The sequence below is a fragment of the Thermobia domestica genome, chromosome 6, assembly GCF_964235325.1.
Source record: "Thermobia domestica chromosome 6, izTheDome1.hap1.1, whole genome shotgun sequence".
Lineage (NCBI taxonomy): Eukaryota > Metazoa > Arthropoda > Insecta > Zygentoma > Lepismatidae > Thermobia > Thermobia domestica.
Genome location: NC_137459.1, coordinates 115,246,993 through 115,270,504, shown reverse-complemented (window position 1 = coordinate 115,270,504; position 23,512 = coordinate 115,246,993). Strand labels below are relative to the sequence as shown.

General features: G+C 36.5%; 2 protein-coding genes across 3 annotated transcripts in view; one reads left to right on the top strand and one right to left on the bottom strand.

Moving 5' to 3' along the window:
• LOC145688156 (uncharacterized) overlaps positions 1 to 23,512 on the top strand; it is a 95,831-nt gene that overhangs the window by 5,773 nt on the left and 66,546 nt on the right. For both annotated transcript variants that reach the window (XM_081761978.1, XM_081761979.1), the window contains exon 2: positions 8,398 to 10,234. In XM_081761978.1, the coding sequence (XP_081618104.1) occupies positions 8,435 to 10,234 (1,800 nt within the window). In that variant the 5' untranslated portion in view covers positions 8,398 to 8,434. The remainder of the gene's footprint in view (positions 1 to 8,397; positions 10,235 to 23,512) is intronic.
• On the bottom strand, positions 5,053 to 5,511 carry LOC145687280 (protein GVQW3-like). Its single transcript, XM_081760753.1, has one exon. The coding sequence runs from the start codon at positions 5,509 to 5,511 to the stop codon at positions 5,053 to 5,055; it is 459 nt and encodes a 152-aa protein (XP_081616879.1).

Genomic DNA, 23,512 nt, shown 5'->3' with positions numbered 1-23,512 from the left:
GTTTGTTCCTATGTATTTAAGATTCTAATGCTATCCCTAATTTCAACCCAAGTATCCTCAACACTAGTGCACTCCGAACCTTCTAAAACTGATTATTTGTTCGACAATTTAACCTGGTATCACCGAGAATCTATTCGACACTTCAATTTGGTATTACCCTCTCAAGTGACTCTTTTCTAATTTCTTTAAATTAAACCTCTCCGCTTTCAGATGTTGATTATTTTATTTTTTTATTTTTATTCAACAATAGTCTCGCTCTTTTATCGCTGCTACTAGGTAGTAATCAGTGTCTGTCAGCTCCTCTGAACGACCGAATATCAGTTACACTAGACTGTCTTCTTCTATCTACTAAAATGTGATCAATTTGATTATGTGTATTTCCGTCTGATGAAGTCCAAGTATAGTTATAAACATCGCGATGTAGGAATTATCTCTCTTACTCTTCGCGATAAGGTTTTTGGATATGGCATAGTTCACGAGCCTAACGCCGTAGTCATTACTTTCCTTATGTAGACTTTCATTCCCTATCATTGGTTTGAAAATATCATCTCGCCCTACCTCGCATTGAAATCCACTAATAGAGTTTTCATATAGTATCGCAGGACTTGATCTAATACCCGTTCTACTTCTTCGTAAAAACTGTCTTTTATATCATCATCCTTATTTTCTGTTGGGGTATGTACATTTAACAATAGTATCATACCACCGACCCTTAAGAATAATAAAATAATGTGTATCATTAACAAATTCAACCCGTTTAATTTCTGGTATTATTCGTTTGCGAAAAAAAAAAAAAAAACTGTTCCTAGTTAGTGAATTCTATTTCTTTCCCTTAAAAGAACGCAAAATTTCCGGACTTCACTTCTCCCTTTCCTTCCCATCTAACTTCCTGAACCTCCACTTGATACATCCTATATTCCTCTAGCTCACTCGTACGGATTTTAGTGCACCTGTGAAGACTTCATATTCCATATTCCAAATCTTTTTGTCCCTTTTACTTTGCTGGGGTTGTCTCAAGTTATGAGTCCTGGTCCGATCTTCTGTAAATGTTTCTGAACTTATTTCGCTGCTGGATGAGGTTTTTAGCCTCATGCCAAACTTCCAAGTTGGAGGACCACCCCTTGTCATCTGTTCGCAATTGTTCATCCAATATATTCGCAGCTAACCTCTATATCTCGATCCACATCCAGAGGACGCGCCATACTGTGAAGAGAGGAAACCTTTGTTTAAATCTATAGAGTTAATTACAAGAATAAGTGTCCTGCAATATTCTAGTACACAGCATGCCTATATTTATTACAATACAATGAAAGCACATTATCATTCAAAGGGACTGTCAGCATCCATCTTCCTATCACGTCTTGTCTTTAGGGGCAAACAAGTCAGTCACTTCTGTTTCATCCTCCTAGTGGTTGGTGAAAAATCGGATTTCAAGAAACGCACCATAGACTGAAACAGATAGTAATCCAGAGGGAGAAGGTCAGGACTATGCCGAGAGAGACAATTAGGTTTCTGCATTTTTTGTTGCGTTTTTCGAGCCGAGTGTGGTTTTGCGTTATCCTGTTGCATCAAGGCGCGATTTCGGTTCACCAATGGACGATATGTTTGCATATATCCAATCCCAACTGTTCGGAATAAAGGTCCATATTGGTGGTACGACCGTTAGGAACGAACTCGAAGTGGGTTACCCCATCATAGTTCCACCCCCACAGAGCTTGATTGTATGCTCGAAACAGCCGTTTGACCACCAGTTCTGGAAGTTGGCCTTTCCCAACTACTGTTTTTGCACATTTGGATTTAAAAAAAAAAGTAAAAAAAAAAAAAAAAAACTTTCGACACATTGAAAATCTATTTCAGTGACCGCATATCACGAGGATTTTACAGTAGGTGTCGGCACACGTGCACTCTCCTCTGCCCCTGAGCTGGGGTCAACTCATGTGTCACAATGCGACAACTCCTGACAGTTTTCTCGAGTTCAGTACTACAGTGAGTTGGTTTAATTGTCGTGTGCTGGTGAATGGATTTTCGTCAGTGGCGTGTTGTATGACCTCAGAATCTGTTACTCTGGGGCGGCCGGACTTAGGCTAATCTTAGACACTTTTACAACCTCCACGAAACCAACGGGTGGCTGTGTTGTGGTTCACTACTACTCCTTTCGAAAGACAAATGTTTTGGGTTGGTGTTGCAAAGTTATTTCCGAGTTCGAAACCATATAGTAGTTCGAGTTCGGGTCCGAGTTCATGTATCAAACCTTGAGGAATCATCGTCAATATTAAATTGCTTGCTTGCCATACTATTTCTTGGGCCAGTTTGACCCTATACTTACGATCGATCACGGCATATACACGCATGTGCTCTTTGGGTTGTGAAATATTCCAAGCCTTTTGACTTAGTCTCGTGTCAGGATATGATCTTTAATCCTTTGTTTTAATAATAGTACAAGAGAAGCTCTATCCTGGCTATATTGGTAGCGTAGCCGCCTTTGATGTGGGATGTCTTATGATCGGATCCCTAGGCAATTTGTTGGTCCATGTCTTGTATAACCATGATGCTGAACGAGACGCCGAATTCCAAATTATCCAACAAATTGTAGTAAGAGAAACAATTATAAGACAATCTTGATAGCTCAATCTGAACAGAACAAGACACCACCTTATATCACCACCACACACACACACACACATAGTGAAACGATCTGTTATAGAAATTTATATCTACCGCTTCGTTGATTCAGAAAACACATACATGTGTCTTCGCTCGGAAGGAAACATAGAGGCAGTTTTTTTCTTTTTGTTTTTTTCGTATCGTGTTCATTAGCATATAAATTACTACAAATTTTCTGTTTGTTTACAAATTGTTGTGAATGCTGCTGTTTTTATTTACGTCTTAGCAGATTGACTGCCACGGGGGTAAATTGGTTTCCTTAGCTTGGGGCCACGCCGCGAAATTTTAAAATTACCATTATTTCTGTGATTTTTGTTTACTTCTATATTGTAAACACATAATATAAAAAAATCCATGGACTACGATCACTTTGCAACTTTCTGAGGCCAAACGAATATTTGAATCCATATATCATGTACGAGGTGAGGTATTGATAAAGACCTCAAGGTCTGAAGCAGTTGTAGTGAAACCTGAAAACAGGTCTCGTAGCCTACCCAAGATATGTATATGAGACCAGATTTCGTGTCTCATGGCAGTGAGTAACTTGACAATTCTAAGCAGGCGAGAGACTGAACTAATTTTGGGTCGGTTTTCTTCGGCTGGGAAAAGAGGTGCAATGAGTGTTTTCCCAGCGTTGCACTACATTACCAATACCAGTATTTACCAGTGTTTGCAAAAACCGTGATTTCATTGAAAAAAAAAAAAAAAAAAACTTTTTTATTTTGGTTTAAACCAGGTTTTTTTCTTGGTTTTGCTCTATGTATTTATATCACACATGGACAGAAATAAGTTTATTTCGCCTTGGTGTTATTATGCAACAACCTGGTTATACTGGAATTAGTCACATAAGCTTAAAGCGGAATCCAAACCGCTTCTCGGCTTACATCCGGGAGAAATTGTCCTCCATTTGAACTCGAAACCGGAACTAATTGGCCACAAATGCGATACGTCTGCCAGCTCACTCACGAAGGATTCCTGATAAAAATACGTTGTACTGATCTTTACATACTTGTTAATATAGTTGTCAAGAGCAATTTCAAGACAAAAAGAAACAATTGCACACGTGAAACCATTATACAGATTCAAAGTACTGCAGAGTACAGAAGAACTAATTTAGTCCAAGTTAGTTCACTTAGATTTTTATTAGTCCAAGTTAAAGAAATACGACGACTTAATTTGCATATCAGTAAGAAAAGTGAATAAAGATACGAATTATTTGACTCCACTTTGGTTTTGACTCATTTGCACATAAACAGATACCAAAGATACTTCTGATTTCAATAAATGCGTCTCGTGGGGTTTATACCCCCTCCCAAAAAAGTATGGCATTTCGATGTACTTATCAATAGTAAAAATTATTAAAACGAAACAATATTTAGAATTTTCTTTGATTGTAATTGCATAACAGTAATAACAAACTATAAAAACTCTCAAAAGAAACATTCATAAACTTATTTTTTTGTTTAAAAAAACGTTGCTTTTGTAGAACAACCAATTTGAGTGATGAATGGGAAATTTACGTCTGAATATAATATGAATCATATACGGGATTGAAACGTGATAACCCACAAGTGTGTGTGTGTGTGTGTACAAGATTTTACGAACACTTACACTTTTACTGACATTTTTCGTTTTTTGGTTTAAACCACCTAGGTTTAAACCAGCCAACCCTGGTATTTACCAACAACGGTCGAAGGATTTCCTTGGTTTGCTTCATTAAAAGATATATATACACTTGGGGCATTCAGAAATTATTGGCACTACAATTAATTTGTTTTCACAGGAACCATTTATTGAACAAACGATTACAGTTTATTTTAGAGGTATTCCCCGGTAATGTCTATGCACCTTTGCCACGGTTCTGGAAGCTTCCTTATTTGTGCAGCAAACCATTCTTTGGGGGTATCTCTCTGCCACTGGCGGACAAATGTGTGAAGTTCATCATTTGTGTTGAACTTTTTACCTCTCATGCGCTCTTTCATTGTATCGAATAAAGCATAGTCGCTAGGAGCCAGATCCGGCGAATATGGAGGACGCGGCAATACACTAAACCCTAGTTCATGCACTGTGGCAGTTGTCTGGCGATTGTCATATTAGAGAAGAACGCCACGGCTCCATTTTCCTCGTCGGCGTTGTTGGATGCATCGGTGGAGTCTATGCAGTGAACTGCAGTAGCTCTCTCTGTCGATGGACGTATTGGGAGGGAGCCATTCCACCAGCAGTATCCCTTCCTGATCCCAGAAAACGGTCGCCATTTGTTTCCGCACGAATAATCCCATCTGTGCCTTCTTTGGACGAGGGTTTTCAGTATGCCTCCATTCCAAGGACTGGCGTTTCTTTTCTGGAGTCTCGTAGAGGAACCAAGTTTCGTCGACGGTGACCAGACGCTCAAAGAACTGTCAGATTTTCACTGTACTGTTGCATCAGCTGCTGGCAAATCTTCACACGCTTTTGTTTCTGTTCAACGGTGAGGTCATGAGGCACCCATTGTGCACACACTTTGTGCAGCTTCAAATCCTCATGATTAATAGTGTAGAGGGAACCCCGTGATAGACTTGTTTCTTTCTCTAGTTCATCAAACGTAATTCTCCTGTGCTCCATTATCAAATCGTTCATTCGCGCGGCATTGCTTGGTCTGCGTGCAGTTGCAGGACGCCCAGTGCTTTTGTATTTTGCAGCACTGTCTTTGCCTTCTTTGAATTTGGATACCCAACGAAACACAGATCTGCGACTTGGTGCTGTGTCCCCACATACGGCTAATAGTCTGTTGTGGATGTCTGGAGTATTCACTCCTTCCGTCCAGAGAAACCAGACTGTCCACTGTTGCCCATGTGTGTCTGCTTCCATGCTGTCTTTTCGCTGTTCACCAGCGTCCTGGCAAGTTGGAACTGCTGCTGCTACAATGTGCCACGTACGGAAAGAAACAAAACTATTTAGTGGGGTTTGATAGTACTATAGTCTATCTTAATGCATACATCAGCAAACATTTCCAACTGCTTCTTGGCACCAGTTATAGGGGGGAGTGCCAATCATTATTGAACGAACTAAATATATATAGCATTGCACGTGGAAATATTTCGAGCTCCGTCGGGACTATTTGCCAATTCCGGTTTTGATTCCTGATGGGAGCTTATGTTTTGGATCCCGCATTAAGTTGAAATTCCGTGTATTTATGTAGCCTTAGAGCTCAAAATCAACGTTATACTACTAGCAGTGTGAAATACTTGATATAGTTAGTACTAAAATTGTATATATATATATAGGAATATAAGACATTTGCAGCTTGTTTCTTCTGTGTTTCGCCCGTATGTAATTGGACATTAACTTTTTTCAATATGTAAGAGCTGAATATAATTTTATGCAGTGCAGCTTTTCATTATTTTGTACCTTTTAATTAGGTTTTTGGTAAAACTGTGGAGATGATAGGTGGGAAAAAGTAATAAAAAGAAAATATCAATGTTACAGTATACTAATGAGTATAAACTCACCATTGTTTGTGTTGTGTTTATAACCAATGTTTCTGGTGACTTGTTCTCTTTCACCACTTTCAGAATATTTCGGAAAGATGGGTTTTCAATTATATCATCATTACTAACATATGACAATATCAGCAGTTATTGACACTGTGTAAAGTACAAAAATCTAATAATTTACAATGTTGAATCCAGTAATTGACAGCCTTTTGTAATTTAAAAAAAAAATAAAATAAATAAATAAATAAAATAAAAAAGTGCCACAAAGCATGGACATAATATCTTGCAAACTATTAACAAAGAATTCTTACAATAATAAAATTTTAAAGAATCTCTTTGCCACAAAATATGATCTACAACAAGAAATCAGAACTCAAACTGTTATATTTTGAGTGCAGACTGCAAATTTGGTTTACATTTTTGGTAGTTATACTTAATACTGTTCAGTACTCGTGCTGGATTGCTGCCATTGAGCTTCAGGTGCCCAAAGAAGATAAATGTATTATCAACAGTGTCTGTATCATCTTTTACTGGCCAAGTAAATGTGTTTTTATACGTTTCCCTTAAGGACTTGACAACTGATTGGTGTTCATCGATTACAATAATGCGATCTACATAGAATTTCTCTTCATAACAAACACCATAATACTGTTCTCTTTCTAAACTTTTAGTAGGTGTTGGTCCACTTTTTAATGTCTCATTTTCTTCCTCTTCACTATGTGGTGAATCAATATGAGGACAAGAATAACAAGTAGCATTGTAGGTAATGCTGAAACTATCAGAATCGTGAATTTTATTTTATTATTATTTTGCTTGTTAATCACATTACTTTGTGTTGGAATGCAGGATATTTGTCTTTGCTTGACTTCTTTTTCTCCCTTTGTAGTTTGTGTTGCAGCTTTTCTCTTTTTTTTTTTCTCCTCCTCTCCCTCTAGTTTCCTATAGTACTATCTGCGTTCATCAGTCGTTACCACAGTTGGCACTTTCATTCCATGTTTCCTGCCCAATTTCATTTCTTTTGCCTCGTCTCTGGCCAAAATAAAGCTCTTTCGAAAGGACAGCCAACACTTGAATCAGTGGTTTCACCTGGAGGCAAAGATTTTGTACTGGATGGAACAATGTTTTCTTGATGAGTGAATAAAGATTCCATAGTATGAACTTATGTCATTGTAACAACTTGATTCCCACGTATAGAGCTAACATTAGAATCCTGGACAACAAATTTTGTCTCTACACTTTCTGCCCCCTAAGGCCTTCTGAACTCAGTATTTTGCTTTGTAGTTGGCATTTTTTAAAAATTATTATTATTTATTTATTTATTTTGTTTAATTCTATTTAATTCAGCAGAGCAATGTGGTTCAATTTACATTTTACTAGATGGAAATTGTTTATTGGTTTCTTCTCGCGGGTATGTAATGTTTGCGTTTTTAACTTTCCTCCACACATTGTACAATTCTTGAGCATTTTCAGCACCATCCCACTCACTGCCATCATTGCTTTTGTCTTGAAATTGAGTCAATAATTCTGGAGAGATAAAAGACTCCAGATTAAACTTCTAATGAAATGCAGTACGCACCTCTAGATGTGGTTTTCTAGAGCTTATACTAGTGTTTCACATGCTGGATCTAGTGATTGACAAATGCTATATCAGTTACTGGTATACTTGCACATTTTAACGTAAAATGTTTTTATGTGCATTATTAATGCTTGTACTTCCTTCTAAAAGTATGTCATGTAACGAACTTTACACTTGTTGATAAAATCAGTAATTGGCATGGTGTGTCAATTATTGGAAAATTGGCTTTTTTGTTCCAGTGATTGACATATCCCCTTAAACAAGGACAAATAATTATTTTCCACTAAATATTTAGTTAATAATGTGACAAATACTGTCGAGTATTAATCTATTAATTAACAGTGATGTAACTTCGAAGATGGTTACAAAAAATAATGGATTCAATTGATAGTTACCTTATTAGGAGCAGAATTCATAGTACACAGACACTTACTTGCAGCACCATGTGACTCAACAGAAATAAACAAGTAGGACCATCTATTGGCCAGAACATAAATTACCAAGGCATAGAAAAGTCTGGTGGCTACCAACAGATGACAATAAAGGAACTTCGAGTTCTTCATAATCTTATTACAGACATTATTTTCAAAAGGTGTCAATTACTGGGGGTGTTACCCTAGTATATAATACGATTTGTATTTAATTTTTATTGTACCATTGATTTTTTTTTTCTTTCTTATTTAGGTGTTGATTTTCGCTACATGCTTGGAGCGAAAACAATATGGCTGACCTAGAAGCTGAGCAAAAGAATGTTATTAATGAAAATGATTCCACATCTAGTAATGATGAGAAAAAGGAGTCAGTAGAAACGGAAAGTCCGCCGATGACCATTGAATTATCAAGCTCCATTAACGAACTTTCATGCAATGGCTCAGAGGATCAATTGGTGATTTCTGACCTGGAAAAAGTGCATAATGATGCGAATAGTGAGATAGAGTCGAGATTTAGTAGTGATGGAAAAAAGGGATCAGTAGAAACTGAGAGTCCGCCTATAGACCTTGATTCCTCAAACTGCGTAGACGAAGAACTTTCACAAAATCACTCAGATAATCAATTAGTGCAAACTGAGAGTCCGCCTATAGATCTTGATTCCTCAAACTGCGTAGACGAAGAACTTTCACAAAATCACTCAGATAATCAATTAGTGCAAACTGAGAGTCCGCCTATGGACCTTGATTCCTCAAACTGCGTAGACGAAGAACTTTCACAAAATCACTCAGATAATCAATTAGTGCAAACTGAGAGTCCGCCTATGGACCTTGATTCCTCAAACTGCGTAGACGAAGAACTTTCACAAAATCACTCAGATAATCAATTAGTGCAAACTGAGAGTCCGCCTATAGATCTTGATTCCTCAAACTGCGTAGACGAAGAACTTTCACAAAATCACTCAGATAATCAATTAGTGCAAACTGAGAGTCCGCCTATGGACCTTGATTCCTCAAACTGCGTAGACGAAGAACTTTCACAAAATCACTCAGATAATCAATTAGTGCAAACTGAGAGTCCGCCTATAGACCTTGATTCCTCAAATTGCGTAGACGAAGAACTTTCACAAAATCACTCAGATAATCAGTTAGTGCAAACTGAGAGTCCGCCTATAGATCTTGATTCCTCAAACTGCGTAGACGAAGAACTTTCACAAAATCACTCAGATAATCAATTAGTGCAAACTGAGAGTCCGCCTATGGACCTTGATTCCTCAAACTGCGTAGACGAAGAACTTTCACAAAATCACTCAGATAATCAATTAGTGCAAACTGAGAGTCCGCCTATAGACCTTGATTCCTCAAACTGCGTAGACGAAGAACTTTCACAAAATCACTCAGATAATCAATTAGTGCAAAAGTGTAAGTCTGACCTGGAAAAAGTGCATAATGATGCGAATAGTGAGATGGAGTCGAGATTTAGTAGTGATGGAAAAAAGGGATCAGTAGAAACTGAGAGTCCGCCTATAGACCTTGATTCCTCAAACTGCGTAGACGAAGAACTTTCACAAAATCACTCAGATAATCAATTAGTGCAAACTGAGAGTCCGCCTATGGACCTTGATTCCTCAAACTGCGTAGACGAAGAACTTTCACAAAATCACTCAGAGGATCAATTAGTGCAAATGTGTAAATCTGACGTGGAAAAAGTTCACGATGGGAAAAGTGAGATTGAGCCCAGATTTAATAGTGATGTGCCAAAGGGATCAGTAGAAACTGACAGTCTCCCTATAGCATGTGAAGCCTCAAACTGCGCAAATGAAGAACTTCCACAGAATCGCTCAGAGGATCAATTAGTGCAAAAGTGTAAGTCTGACCTAGAAAAAGTGCATGATGATGAGAATAGTGAGATTGAGTGCACAGTACATACTGACGTGCAAAAGGGATCAGTTGATGAATCGTTCAGCGTAGACTCGGAAATTTTAAATAGTAGTTTAGAGACTGAAGCAGAAGACGATATGACCTTGCAGGCTGCTTATTGTTGGGAACAAGAAGTCCTCTATGGTAGCGCAGAGATACCGAGTATGTGGGAGGTAAGTGAGAATAGACTGTAGAATCTTTTTGGTATATAAGATAGAGTAATGTTTAATTCAGCGCGACTTATTTTAATACGATGGCGAGCTCTCTCGTTGCTGAGAGGTTAGCATACGCGCCTTTGGCGTGGGAAGCCCGGGTTCGATTCCCGACAGGACTTCATGTGTTTCATGTTATGTCGTATGTCCACGTCTAAAATAACCTCACTGATGAAAGGGACGCTAAACTGGAAAAAAAAAAAATCAAATGTTACTTGGCGTAATCCACGTTCCAGATGGGAGCTTCTTGCAGTGATATACTATCGTGTTCGAAAATTTCTGAATCTTTGCACTCCTTACTTGTGCCCCTTATCGAAAAATTATAAGGTTTAAAATCTTGTTAATGTGAAATGTTTGCACAAGAACTTTGTAACTGCATATGTGAGGTAGAACTAATTGTAGATTTGTTTTCACTATTGGAGAACACTTGTATTTTATTGTTGTGGTTATAAACTTGCAAGATTATTTACTTCAACTTACCACTCACTTGAAATTCCTATTAAGCTATAGCCACATACCGGTAGTTTTCTTAAATTTAAAACCATTAATTTCTCTTAACTTTTTGATCTGCATTAGCATCAATAGCTGCAGGAAACTGGAATTCGAATAATATGGCGAGGTACGAGCTATACAAATTCGCAAATGGGGTGAAATACGTTTCTCTATAAAAAAGATAACTTTTTACCTATAACAGCTAGGGGTTTGAAATTTTGTATATAGATACCTTAGGTCAATACCGAAATCCAGTAACCGAACCAGCCACCTAGGACCACTCTCGAGGTCAAAAGGTCAAATTATTGAAAAATTTTCTAGAATCTATAGAAAGAGCCTTATATGTTAAAGTGACCTTAAAAAGGATATGTGTAAACAGATGACGCATATTTACCTGCACAAAATAGAAACACCCATGGGTCACACTGAAGAGTAGTAAAATTATTTTCGCTATTTGTACTTGAAAAGTTTTTATTTACTGCCAAATATTAATAACAGTTTACAGTAACATAAAGACAACGGATGATTTTCAAGTTAACAAATATTATATACAGGGTGGCCCAAAAGTAGGTTTACTCCCCTGCACTGATGAAGTATAACATTCTAGTTTATGGGTTTATTTGCTTCGGCTCTTCCGAGCTTAAGATATAAGTAAAAACACATTAAGAACAAATAATAATAATAATAAAAAAAAAATAAGTCTACCTGATGGATAACAAGAAGAAATGATATAAAATGCATTGAGCTGATCGTACGGTATTGCATATCTACTTTTGGGCCACCCTGTACAATTACTAAGGAACACAAAAGCATTACGCTAACAGTTGTATCCTACCATTGCAAATTTGTATCATTATTTGGAGACGAAACCAGATGTATCAGTATTGTACTCCAAGAGCCCGGCTCTGGATGCGTACAAGTTACCAATGACCACTTTGAGCTATCATCAAAGAAACTGATTACGGTAATTGAGCAACCTTCGTTATATCTACACCTATTTATGTAATTCTTCGATGACTTTAGTATCAGGAGTTCCAATGATCCATAACAGACCGTGAATGTGAGGACTTCCTCTAAATTGCCACTCGAAGCGGAGCCAACAATCCTTGACTTTGTGATAAGGGATCAATACGGTTTCTAAAAATGCTTCGAATCGCTTGACAAAATACCATTTTACATCTGCTGGCTTATCACACAAAGTTTCATCCGTTGTTGATCTGTTTTTACGTTTCAAGATGAACAAGTGATCCATTGGTGATCTGCTGATGAGATGTTATGAAGACGGTATGACATCCCAACTGATTTCCCATATATGTTAACTCCTGGCTACATGAGCTCCAAAAGCTTTGGTTCCATCCATTTTTGCACTGTAGTGCATTACGTTCGTGATAAGGGATCGGTTCAGGATGAAGGAGGGGTGTTCAGACGATCCCTCAGAATTTCGATAGATACGTCCTTGATGTCGCCTTTCCTAACAAAAAGGTTGCCTTGTGTGATTGCCTTATGTCATTAACTTGTATTGAGAGCGTGAAATCTGATTCGCGTATCTCTTCTAAATCTCACGTCAGTAAAGAAAAGTATTTTTTAAAAGTGGGAAGGTGTAATTTTACATGGTGGGTTAGTGAGTATTGTGAAATCAGGAACACCGTAAGGGAATAAATGCGGGTATGCCATTTGGAAGTAACCAGGATATCTAAGTTCCCTAATCGGGCTCTCTTCAGTTGCAGGCCAGAGCTCCTTCGTGGCTAACCGGTTAGCGTACGCGCCTGTGGCGTGGGAGACCCGGGTTCGGTTCCCGGCGGGAGCTCATGTGACTCGGATTCCACATTAATCAGTAGGTCCACGTCTCATATAGCCTCGCTGCTGAACGGGATGTTAAACTCAAAAATCAATCAGTTGCAGGCCAGTCAAGTATTTTACTGTAAATTTCGACGATTCAATATTCTAGCATGTTCTATGACTACATTTACTTTTTTGCCTTATTGTTTTGTATTTCTACTTTATTTCAGATTTTTTTTTAAATAAGTATGGCTTACTTATATATGTATATTCATTTTATTTAAATATATTGAACCTCTAACCTATATATATAATATATATATTAAGAAAAAGAATTTTGCGCTCTAAAAGCCACATTTAAAAATTCAAATCCAATGTGACATTCCACCACAGGATAACGCGATTCATTCCTATTGGTCACTAAGTAGATTGTATGATACTTTTAGACCAACCAGCAGGAATTTTTCTGATTGGTCTAAATCTAAGATTGCGTAGCTGATTACAAGTTTCAGTGCACTTTTTTTTTTTTTTCAATGATAAGGACGTGATTAGTTTTTTTAACTTTTATGACCGTGTAACAAAGCATTCAAACCAACCAAAACGTTTTCCAGGCTATGGCAGAACGGTAATTTGATGATCAGATAACCATTTCATGCTTTTTTTTTTTCAGTATGAGAGGGTGCCATCCTGCTGAAAGATGCATTTTCGAAGATCACCACCAAGCAAATCTCGGATCGGTGGCAGAAGGTTGTCTTTCAGCACATTATCCTGATACTATGCTGCCTTCTTATTACAGTCAGACGCCCGACCCCATATGTAGTCATGGAAATCCACACAACACTCACAGTGTGCTTCGTTGTGACTATAATACATTGTGGTAAAGATCTTCGTCAGGTCGCCTACGAACAAACTTTACACCATTACTTCCAAAGATGCTGATTCTTGTCTCGTCACTCCAAATAACCTTACTCCACTGTTCATCAGTCCATTCTGTGTGTGCTAAAATCCATTCAATACGTTTTTGTCTTTGTTTTTTGTTGATACATGGCTTTTTCCTTAGGGTCCTCACTCTCAATCCATTTTCACACAACTTTCTTCAGACGTTTTGGTCTGATATTTTCAAACTTGATGATTTAATAATATTATTGATATATTTTGCAGATGCTGATATCTTGCAACGACAAGTGACAGATCCTGGGCACATCATATTCAGAAACTTTTCGATTTCTGCCAGTTCTTTTAGCCGAATTTGTTGATCCTGTGTCATGATAACGCTACACACTTTCATCATACCTGATTTCGTGGCACCATCACCTAAACTATTGGCCATTTCTTGATAAGTATAACCTTTTTCACGAAGATTAACAGCTTTGCTGGTGACCAATGCATACGTTTTGGTTTGTTTGAATGCTTTGTTACACGGTCGTAAAAGTTAAAAACACTAATCACGTCCTTATCATTGAGAAAAACAAATGTGCACTGAAACTTGTAGTCAGCTACACAATACTTTCGGAAAAACTGCTACTGAGTGGTCTAAAAATATCAAACGATCTATTTAGTGACCAATAGGAACGAATTGCGTCATCCTGTGGTGCAATGTCACATAGGATTTAAATTTTTAAATGTGGCTTTTAGAGCGTACGAGGGTCACTACGAAAGTTTTGAGATACGTATTGTTGTGGTACAGTATTTGAATTCCAACTATTGCGTTCGGTAGTGGTATCCAGAGCGAAGAAGCGAAGCAAGTTTCAACTCGCCTCGCTTATCGGCGTGGCCGTATCGCCTTCACTTGTTTGTTGATGTGAGCAGTATTCGGCTGTCTAGAATGGAGCTCGAAAGGGAACATTTTCTGGCAATGATCCTTTACGATTTCAAAAGTGGTTTGAACGAGACATAAAGTCTTGACCGTTTGCAGAGGGCATTTGGGGACCTTGCTCCTTCCCGTGCTACAATTTTTCGGTGGTTTGGTGAATTGAGAAGTGGCCGGACATCGCTTAAAGATGAAGAGAAAGCTGGACGTCCGGCCACAACTGTGTTAGATGAAAACATTGCTGCTGTGGAACAAATGGTTCGAGAAAATCCTCGAACAACTTTCAAGGACATTGAATCTACAGTGAACATTGGATCGCCAGCAGTAACAAAAGTTCTTCATGATCATCTTCGGCTCAGAAAGGTTTCATCTCGTTGGGTGCCTCACACTTTGACTGAACAGCAGAAGCGCATGCGTGCAGAATGGTGTGAAGAAATACTTGCAAGATTTGATGGAGGCAATTCTCGACGCGTCTCTGACATTGTTACTGGTGATGAGACTTGGATCTATCAATTTGACCCTGAAAATAAACGCCAATCTACAGTTTGGATCTTTCCAGACGAAAATCCACCCACGAAAGTGAAGCGACCCAGAAGTGTGGGGAAGAAGATGGTCGCAACTTTCTTCTCCAAATCTGGCCATGTTGCAACTGTTCCACTTGAAGAACAAAGGACTGTTACTGCTCAGTGGTACACCACTGTTTGTCTAACAAACGTGTTCCAGAAGCTTCGGGAACGGCGTCCAAGAACTGGATTGCGTGGGATCCAGCTTCATCATGACAACGCGTCCACACACACGGCCAACATCACAATTCAGTTTTTAGAATCTACGGAGGTCAAACTTATGACTCATCCGCCGTATAGCCCTGACCTGGCCCCGTGTGATTTTTTTCTGTTCCCCAGGATCAAAGATCGCATGCGTGGTAAGAGATTTTGCAGCCCTGAAGAAGCTGTAGTGGCTTACGAGAATGAACTTTCAACACTTGAAGAAAAAGACTGGCAACACTGCTTCCAAAAGTGGTTTTCGAGGATGCAAAAGTGTGTACAGTGTAATGGTGAATACTTTGAGAAAATATAAGTGTTAAATTGATTTTAAGTGTGTAAGTAATTTCACATATATTTAAATAAAATGAATATATTTCTAACTGTAAGTATTCATTTTAAAAACACATCTGAAGTAAAGTAGAAATACAAAACAAGAAGGTAAAAAAATGAATAGTCATAGAACATGCTAGAATATTTAAAATAATGCATTTGTAAGAGAAAATGTATGATTTTGGGAAAATTTTCACAATTATGGCCACTAGTGTAGAAGACATCCTTCCATCTTCCTAATCTGTTCTTTCCTTAATTGTTTTTTTCTTCTCCCGAGAAGCATCAATGTCAATATTCGTCGAATTTGTTTCTTTAATCATTTGTCCTTCAGATGCCATAATTTTGTTCATCTGCTGCTTTGCTTGAGTAATATTCATCATCGTCCTCAACTTCACATTCACTCACTTCTATCACTCTGATATCCTTCGTTATGTCTTTAGTGTTCCAGGTGTATTCTAAATTGGTTATACTAATCTTCACATCTTTGTAGTAAGGATTGTTCGCAATCAAAAATTCTGAGAATCGAAGATAAATTGTCTGATCGATTACAGAGGCAGAGGTGATAAAGGCAAATGATCTTCAACCGACAATGGAAAGCAGTTTTCTGTTTTTTCCCTCTTTTCTCTCGAAGACTCAGTTGAGAAACATATTCAAGAGAGAACTCAGGAAGTGAGAATGAGGAAAATTTAATTGATGTTACTTTCATATTTGAACATGTAATTTTTAAAAAAAAAAAAAAAACACACTTATACCTCCTGCTATGGTTTTAATGGGGTTTGAATATATCGTAGGGGCCTCGCCATCCTCGTTCCACGAGCGCCTAGTTCGAATATTCTCTCGGTTAACGGCATCGTCCATATCAATTCAGGTAGCGAGTTACCTTGATACTCTCAAATGTTACTGAATTTAGCAGATGTTAAAATTCATAATGAAGGAAGAAAATTATTATTATTATTATTATTATTAGTAGTAGTAGTATTGGTATTGGTATTGAAATAAAAAGAAATTCTGACCCGAAATACAGGCTACCAGACATGACGCCTCGAGTGTGCTTTACATCAATATATATATATATATATATATATATATATATAATAATCATAAATACCAATCAAAAATGTTTACTTCTTTTACTGGTGATCAGCACCATACAGTACGGTACTATATTCCCTAAAAAGGAGAATTTCCATTTCTGGCTTTCAGACAAACCCAAAACTTCTGAAAATTTTACAGAAGTTATATCTCTAAATGTACTACATATCCTGAAAAGGAGAACACGCCACTTTGATTCTAGAGTTTTTCATAATTGTTTTGAAGAAAGAAAGAAAAAAAAAACTCGGTCCATTGTGCTCAATGTAATGGAATAAAAGCAATACATAAAACGAAGTTGGAACTGGTGAAATGTTTGTATTCGTTTGCATTTTCTTTACATAGAACCTTGTATGCCATGAAAGGTCTTCTGGGATTACGTACAACCATCCAGATTGTTCCAAAATGTAACAACAATCTGCAACCATACAAATAGTTTTGTCTTTGGTCTAGCATATAAAAGGGATGGCATATGAATTCACAGTTCAGTTGTCAGCAGGCAACAAAGAGAGCAATTCACCAACTTTGTGGTTCAACTGTACCTATAAGTTTTTGTGAGAATCCTGTTGACTGACTGAGGTGTAGGGTATTTTGTGGAAAGGTCTGAGTCCGAAATTTCTTCTGACAGGCCACAGAGAGTGAAGTTTGCTATTTCCATATCCATACAAGAGTAATATAAACCTTCCTTCATGTTGGGAATAAGACTGCCGTTTTAGAATCAAGATGTTTCCAGTGATAATGTACTTTCTGTGCATTAAATGCATTGACAAAATATCGAAAACGACACTAACTAAACAAGAAGTAGGATTTTGTATCTGTAGAAGAAGAATTACATTACCTGAATCAGTCTGCTATAGATGTTGTGTTATTAATGTTAAGAAACCATGGTGGGTGAAGTCAAGTCGTAAGCTGTATACATCAAGAAAGCACAGTGGAATTACTGCAGCTTGGGTAAGTACACCAGATTAAAACTGGCCCAAATCTTCAAAGTAGAAATTACACCTTAGAAAAAAATCAACCAAAAGAAGCCTTGAGTACCTTACCGCGATTTTATATCAAACATCAATTCAGCAGTTGAATCATGTGAATCCTTCAATGGAAAGGTTCAAGTTTTAACAATATTCAGAATCTCTTTTAAATGTACAAATTTTGCACCACATTCCATTACTGCAACATACATTGTGGATAAAAAAAGAAATGTGAGATCTGCAAAAGGAGCATTTGGAAAACTGGATGCCTCTTATGGTCATCCTGTGAAGAAGCACATGTTCAAAATTGTAGTCATTTTTATCTAAAAGACATATGAGACTGATTTTGCCAGAGCGCCGACAAAAAGGACATTATCAATATAACAGTTTCCGGAGAAAAAGAAGGGTGAAGGTGATAAGACACATGACCCGCAGTATTAAAGAAATTTTCGCCATATATAAGAAAGAACATTCAGTATTCCACATTAGAAGATCAAATTTTTATGCACTATAAGCTAAGTGGATGGTTCCACGCCCATCTAGATATGTCGGTCTGTGTGTGTATTGTGCCAATTTTGAACTTAGCGTGGTAACTCTAAAGAACTTACTTGAAGAGGTGACATATAACATCTTCTTGGACGCACGAAGTCGTGAATAGTCTGTAATGTACAACGAGGGACTTGTTTGTTTCACCAGGAATGTAGTAACTCCTTGAAAAGAAAGGACTTCCCTTACAGACACTTCATCCGGAAGACACAATAAATGACTCTTCTGAGGTTACATATGCAACATGGGAGGAAAATAAACTCATTAAGAAAACTGTTGCCTTTGCTACAGTCATTGACGAATTTGTGAAATGGACAGTGAAAGCCACAAAACAACTTCTGAGGAAATTGCAACAACAACTACACATTGCAGAAGTGGAGGGGCGTGTAGAGGCTGAACAACTATGTTTAGTACTTCACTGTGATTTTGCTGAGAACTGGCCTATGATTCTGCCACAAGAAGTACAAGGGTATCACTGGATTAATGATTGATAGGGGCAGGAGTTTTTCGGGATTTGAAATTAAAAATTTCGTATTTTGTCGCATTTTAAGATATAAAATTTCTCATTTTGCCGCTAAGTGAATTGTGTTGTAAATTCGAATATACAAACTCTAATATAGGTAGGTCCAATATAAATAATAAACAATAATACTACTTAGGACAATGAAGTTATTCTTTATGCAGTTGGGGGGCGCGGTGGCTCAGTGGTAGAGCGTTCACCTCCGGTGTTTGGGGTCCCTGGTTCGATCCCAGCTCGCGCCGTGTGGACTTTGTGGTGGACAAACACCGTGTGCGTGGGTTTTCTCGGGTTTCTCCCGTTTCCTCCCACTTTCTTCATTCCACCATCTCACTCATTATCACCGTCTCCTTTAGCCTAACCGGCATAACCGTGGGACGTAAAACTTAAAAGATTTAATTTCATTTTTCTTTATGCAGTTACTAACTACAAATTACTTTTCTGTCACAGTTTTATTATATATATATATATATATATATATATATACTGTATATATACTGTATATACAGGTATGTACTTCATCAACCACGCATAAAATGCAGGGTGGTCAACTTTTTCTACTCAGTCTTTTCTAGTTTTGCCTTCTGCGCATTTGCAAAACCTTCCAACGTAATTTGTCGCTTCGCACTGCTTGGTCCACATTCCATTCTGTCTCTATTACGTTTTTGTCCTGCCGACTTTATATGTTTTGTACACTATCTTTTTCCATTCAATGCGTGAATTACAAAATCTACACATTAACGTTTTGATATCACTTAGGTACAGTTACCCACGTAAGTACCTGGACCCCAAGTAACGGAGTTATAACAGTCAGGGGTCCAGGTACTTATGTGGGTGACTATACAAGCCTTCACTGGCAAATTTATTTGCGCAACCTTGTACCGTACCCTTTTATTCGCCATTTTTAAAATTATAAACTCTTCTAGCGTATGTATTACACACACACACACACCAAAAAAAAAAAAAAAAAAAAAAAAAGATGTGAGTATTTCTGCTGTTTTATCACAACGCTGAATGTTCCACATATTACAACTACCAACTACGAACAGAAATTCATACTTTGAAACAGAAGTTAGTACTAATCAGCGTTACCAGTTGCAAAAGGAAAACGTTGCTTGGAAAATTGTACTTTTTATTCCTGTATTTTAACAACTGAAATTAACGTTTTAAAACATTCGCAATTTGTCACGTTTTGCGGCATATTTCGCTCAAAATGTCAGTTATCGCATTTTGCCGCGACTTCAAAATACCTATTTCCTTACTCAATCTGACGTAGTTTGTTGAAAAACATACTCTTGGCTTTGTCGGAAAACTTTTGCGATTTCGCAACTTGCGAAAAACTCCTGCCCCTAATGATTTTTATTATTATTATTATTATTACTATTATTATTATTATTATTATTATTATTATTATTATTATTATTATAATACAGGGGTCACGTATTTTCAAAATAAGACCATAAGTGTGGTGGACAAGCACTGTGTGCGTGGGTTTTCTTGGGGTTCTCCCGTTTCCTGCCACTTTCTTCATTCCACCATTTCATTCATTACTCATCATCACCGTCTCCTTTAGCCTAACCGGCATAACCGTGGGACGTAAAACTCAAAAATTTCATTTTCACTTCAAGACCATAAGTGCCGTAGTTACAAGTGATGACAGAAAATTTTGGAATTGACATTTTTGAAACAAAGGTTATTTTTGATATTTTTTTTTAAAAAAAAAAATCATAGTTACAGCATGATAACTTGGACACACATTTCCGAACGGAGATATAATTTTAGTCAGTCAATTATTATCTTTCAAAGAAAACAAAAGATAACAAATATCGAATCATTCCAGAGATAGAGACTTCTAATGTTTTCTTCAAATTCGCACCTGAGAACGACACCAGAGGCACCATCTTTGGCGGCTTGTGTATCAGACAAGGAATTTTTTGGACAAAATCTCTTTTTATTGTCCTGAATTTTAACATCTGTTAAATTTAATAACATCTGACACTATCAATGTAGGATTTTCTTCTTTGTCTACCTGAATTGATCTGGACTATGCCGTCATGTTCATCAGAATAATAATGTAACTTAGATTTTTTTTTTTTTTTTTGTTTTAAGTACGAAAGACCACGGAAACTCTCGCTTCTTTGATCAGCTTACTCTTCTTAGACATTATTGCATTACAAAAGCCAAATTCATCTAAATTAAAACTCTTTAAAAGAAAATCAACGAAGATCTTGTAACTATATGAATGCTATAAGTACTACTATATCTTTGGTACATGAAAAAAAAAAAAAAAAAAAAAAAAGGGCTTAAATCACTTTTAATCCGTTTTCAGTTTGAGCTGTCTTATTGATCAGAAAAGAAAAAAAAAACAGTCTTTCGTTTGGTATTATGGGCTTATATCTGAGTGCAGTGACCACCGTTTGAATTAGCCATATTTCATAGCATTTGGTCGGAATTAAGGTCTTATGTTGACATATTTTGAAGTTTGTTTTGGCTGTTCTGAAAAAGTAATTTTTTGACCTAAGCCCTTGACTATGCATGAAAGATATATCAACTACTCTGTAAATATGACACTAGTCTAGATTCTAACTTTACTACCATGTATTTCTATTATTATTATTATTATTAATTACAAACTATTAAAGATGTTTATTGCCATAGCTCTTAATTATAATGTATATTATAATTTAACAGTAAGTTTGGACAGAGTTTTTGTTCGGGGCTCGATATAGCCAAGAAGCGGTCCTGATATGTGTTGTAGACTGTGATACATGAACTGTCATTTGTGCATAGGTCGAAAAATCTTAACGGATTAAAATTTAGAATTAAAGCTCAGAAAAAAAAAAGATTTAATTAAATATTAATATAAGAAAAAGTTAACGGCTAAAATTAATTTCAGAATTAATTTATTAAAATTAAAATTGGCAATTTTTAATACTATGTAATACGAATTGGTTTAAACTGTGCAAGTTAATGTAAAATTTAATGGATAAAATTATGAATATTGGAAATTAATCGATTATTATAAATAATCAGGATTTCCATACAAAATTGTTAATAAAAAAATAAAATTTCAAAATTAAGAGACTATTTTATTAATACTATAAATATAAAGAATTATCCCTGCTGTCTAGAGCTAGCGCACACCTTTGATGCACGGGGTCAGAGTTTTGATTTCTGATAACAGAGAATTGAAATTTGAACGCATTACGCTGGTTCGAATTTCATCTTTGCGACAGGTCCACATCTCGGTGTTGAAAATCATGGATGCTAAACTTAAAAGGAACAACAACAGATATTGATATAATATATTAAAAGATAGTAACAGTGATATGTGTATGTAATGTCAGCTTGATATAAAAAGTGCACTTAACCTTCAGTAATGCTGATTTCGTTCTTACAAAGTTCGCAAGAGGTTTCGTGATGATGCAGTCCAGTGTAATGATATCCAACATAGATAATTAGTATTAATAAAAAATAATTTTAAAAAAGTAAATTAGGAAAAAAATATTAAACACAGAAAATTAATGTACGTTACTTTCAATTGTAGTTTTTCAGCTTCCATTAAATACTTATTTCTTGTAAAACGAATTTTTATCATTTAAGAAGTGCATATTTTAAGGTAGCTCAGTATATAGAAACGAGCGCAATTCGTCTTTTATTTACGATAGGAAGTTCGTAAAATAATTTCCGTTTTAAGTTTTCTCCGCGGCAGCGCTACGATCGCAGTTCCACTCATGCGTACTAGTTACTTTGATTCAAGCAGAACGATATGCATTCTTTACAACAAAGTAATATATAATATGTATTCCTAGGATGTATACTAGAAAGTAGTTAGTTTTCTGGAAAGATCCTGTCCTTACTGAAAAATACTTGAACAAAAATTAATATTTTTAAATATTTATGTAGGTTAAATTCCCGATATTTTTAAATATCTATGTAGGTTAAATTCCCGCTTCTGTTTAATTAATCTAATTCTAAACAGCAACTTAGGATGGTGTATGTACTTACGTGCATATTTAAATTGCAGCCATAAGTAACTAATTTCGTTTATTGAATTTCTTTACAGCAAATATCGGCTTACAAACAAGAATAGTCTTTTCTTTAATACTTTTGTAGCAGAAATTGAGAAAATTCTGTGTCAAACCTCTTGAGATAGTAAACAATATTATATAATTCGATGTGTGAAACCAGGTGCATATGCAACATAGGAGGAAACTTTTGTTTGATAAGCATAGCCATTTTTCGGAAAAATAGTTTTTTTTTTTTTTTTTTTTTTTTTTTAAATTGAAATTTTCAGAAAGACTAACTCGCCGTATATTTTTTACATCACATTACTCATGTCAAAGAATCCTGTAAGTAACCACATGGCCGAAGATCTAAAATAATTTAAAAATTGCTATCTTTTTCGATTTGAAATCTTTTCAAACATCGTTTTTACATAGATGCTTTCACTCCACACACGTGAAACAGTTGTGGACTTTTTTACTAATGAACATGACATTAATGGAAAAGAAGAAATATTTTCAAACGGAAATTTTTGATAATTGATTTTAGTATTAGGTCGTAAGCTTCAGCTCAAGTACGTTCTCCGTCTCCTTTAGCCTAACCGGCATAACAGTGGGACGTAAAACTGAAAAATTTAATTTCATTTACATTTCAAGTACGTTCTGTTTCATCCAAGTTGAATAAATTTTAAGAAGTTTATAGGGGAAAATTTTTCGAATGCATAATGGCTAAACTTGTAACATGGGATGAATTTTCTTCCTTGTTCTTGATGGATTGCAACTCCACGTAAGAGGATTACTTGGGAAGGTTCGTGGGAGGCACATACAAAATTTCATTAAAATCAGATTTATGAAAGTTATCTTCGGAAGAGATACATGGATAGAAATGCCGGTTGAGTCGAATGGTTGCATTCGCCAAGCTCACTTCAGGTATGAATTT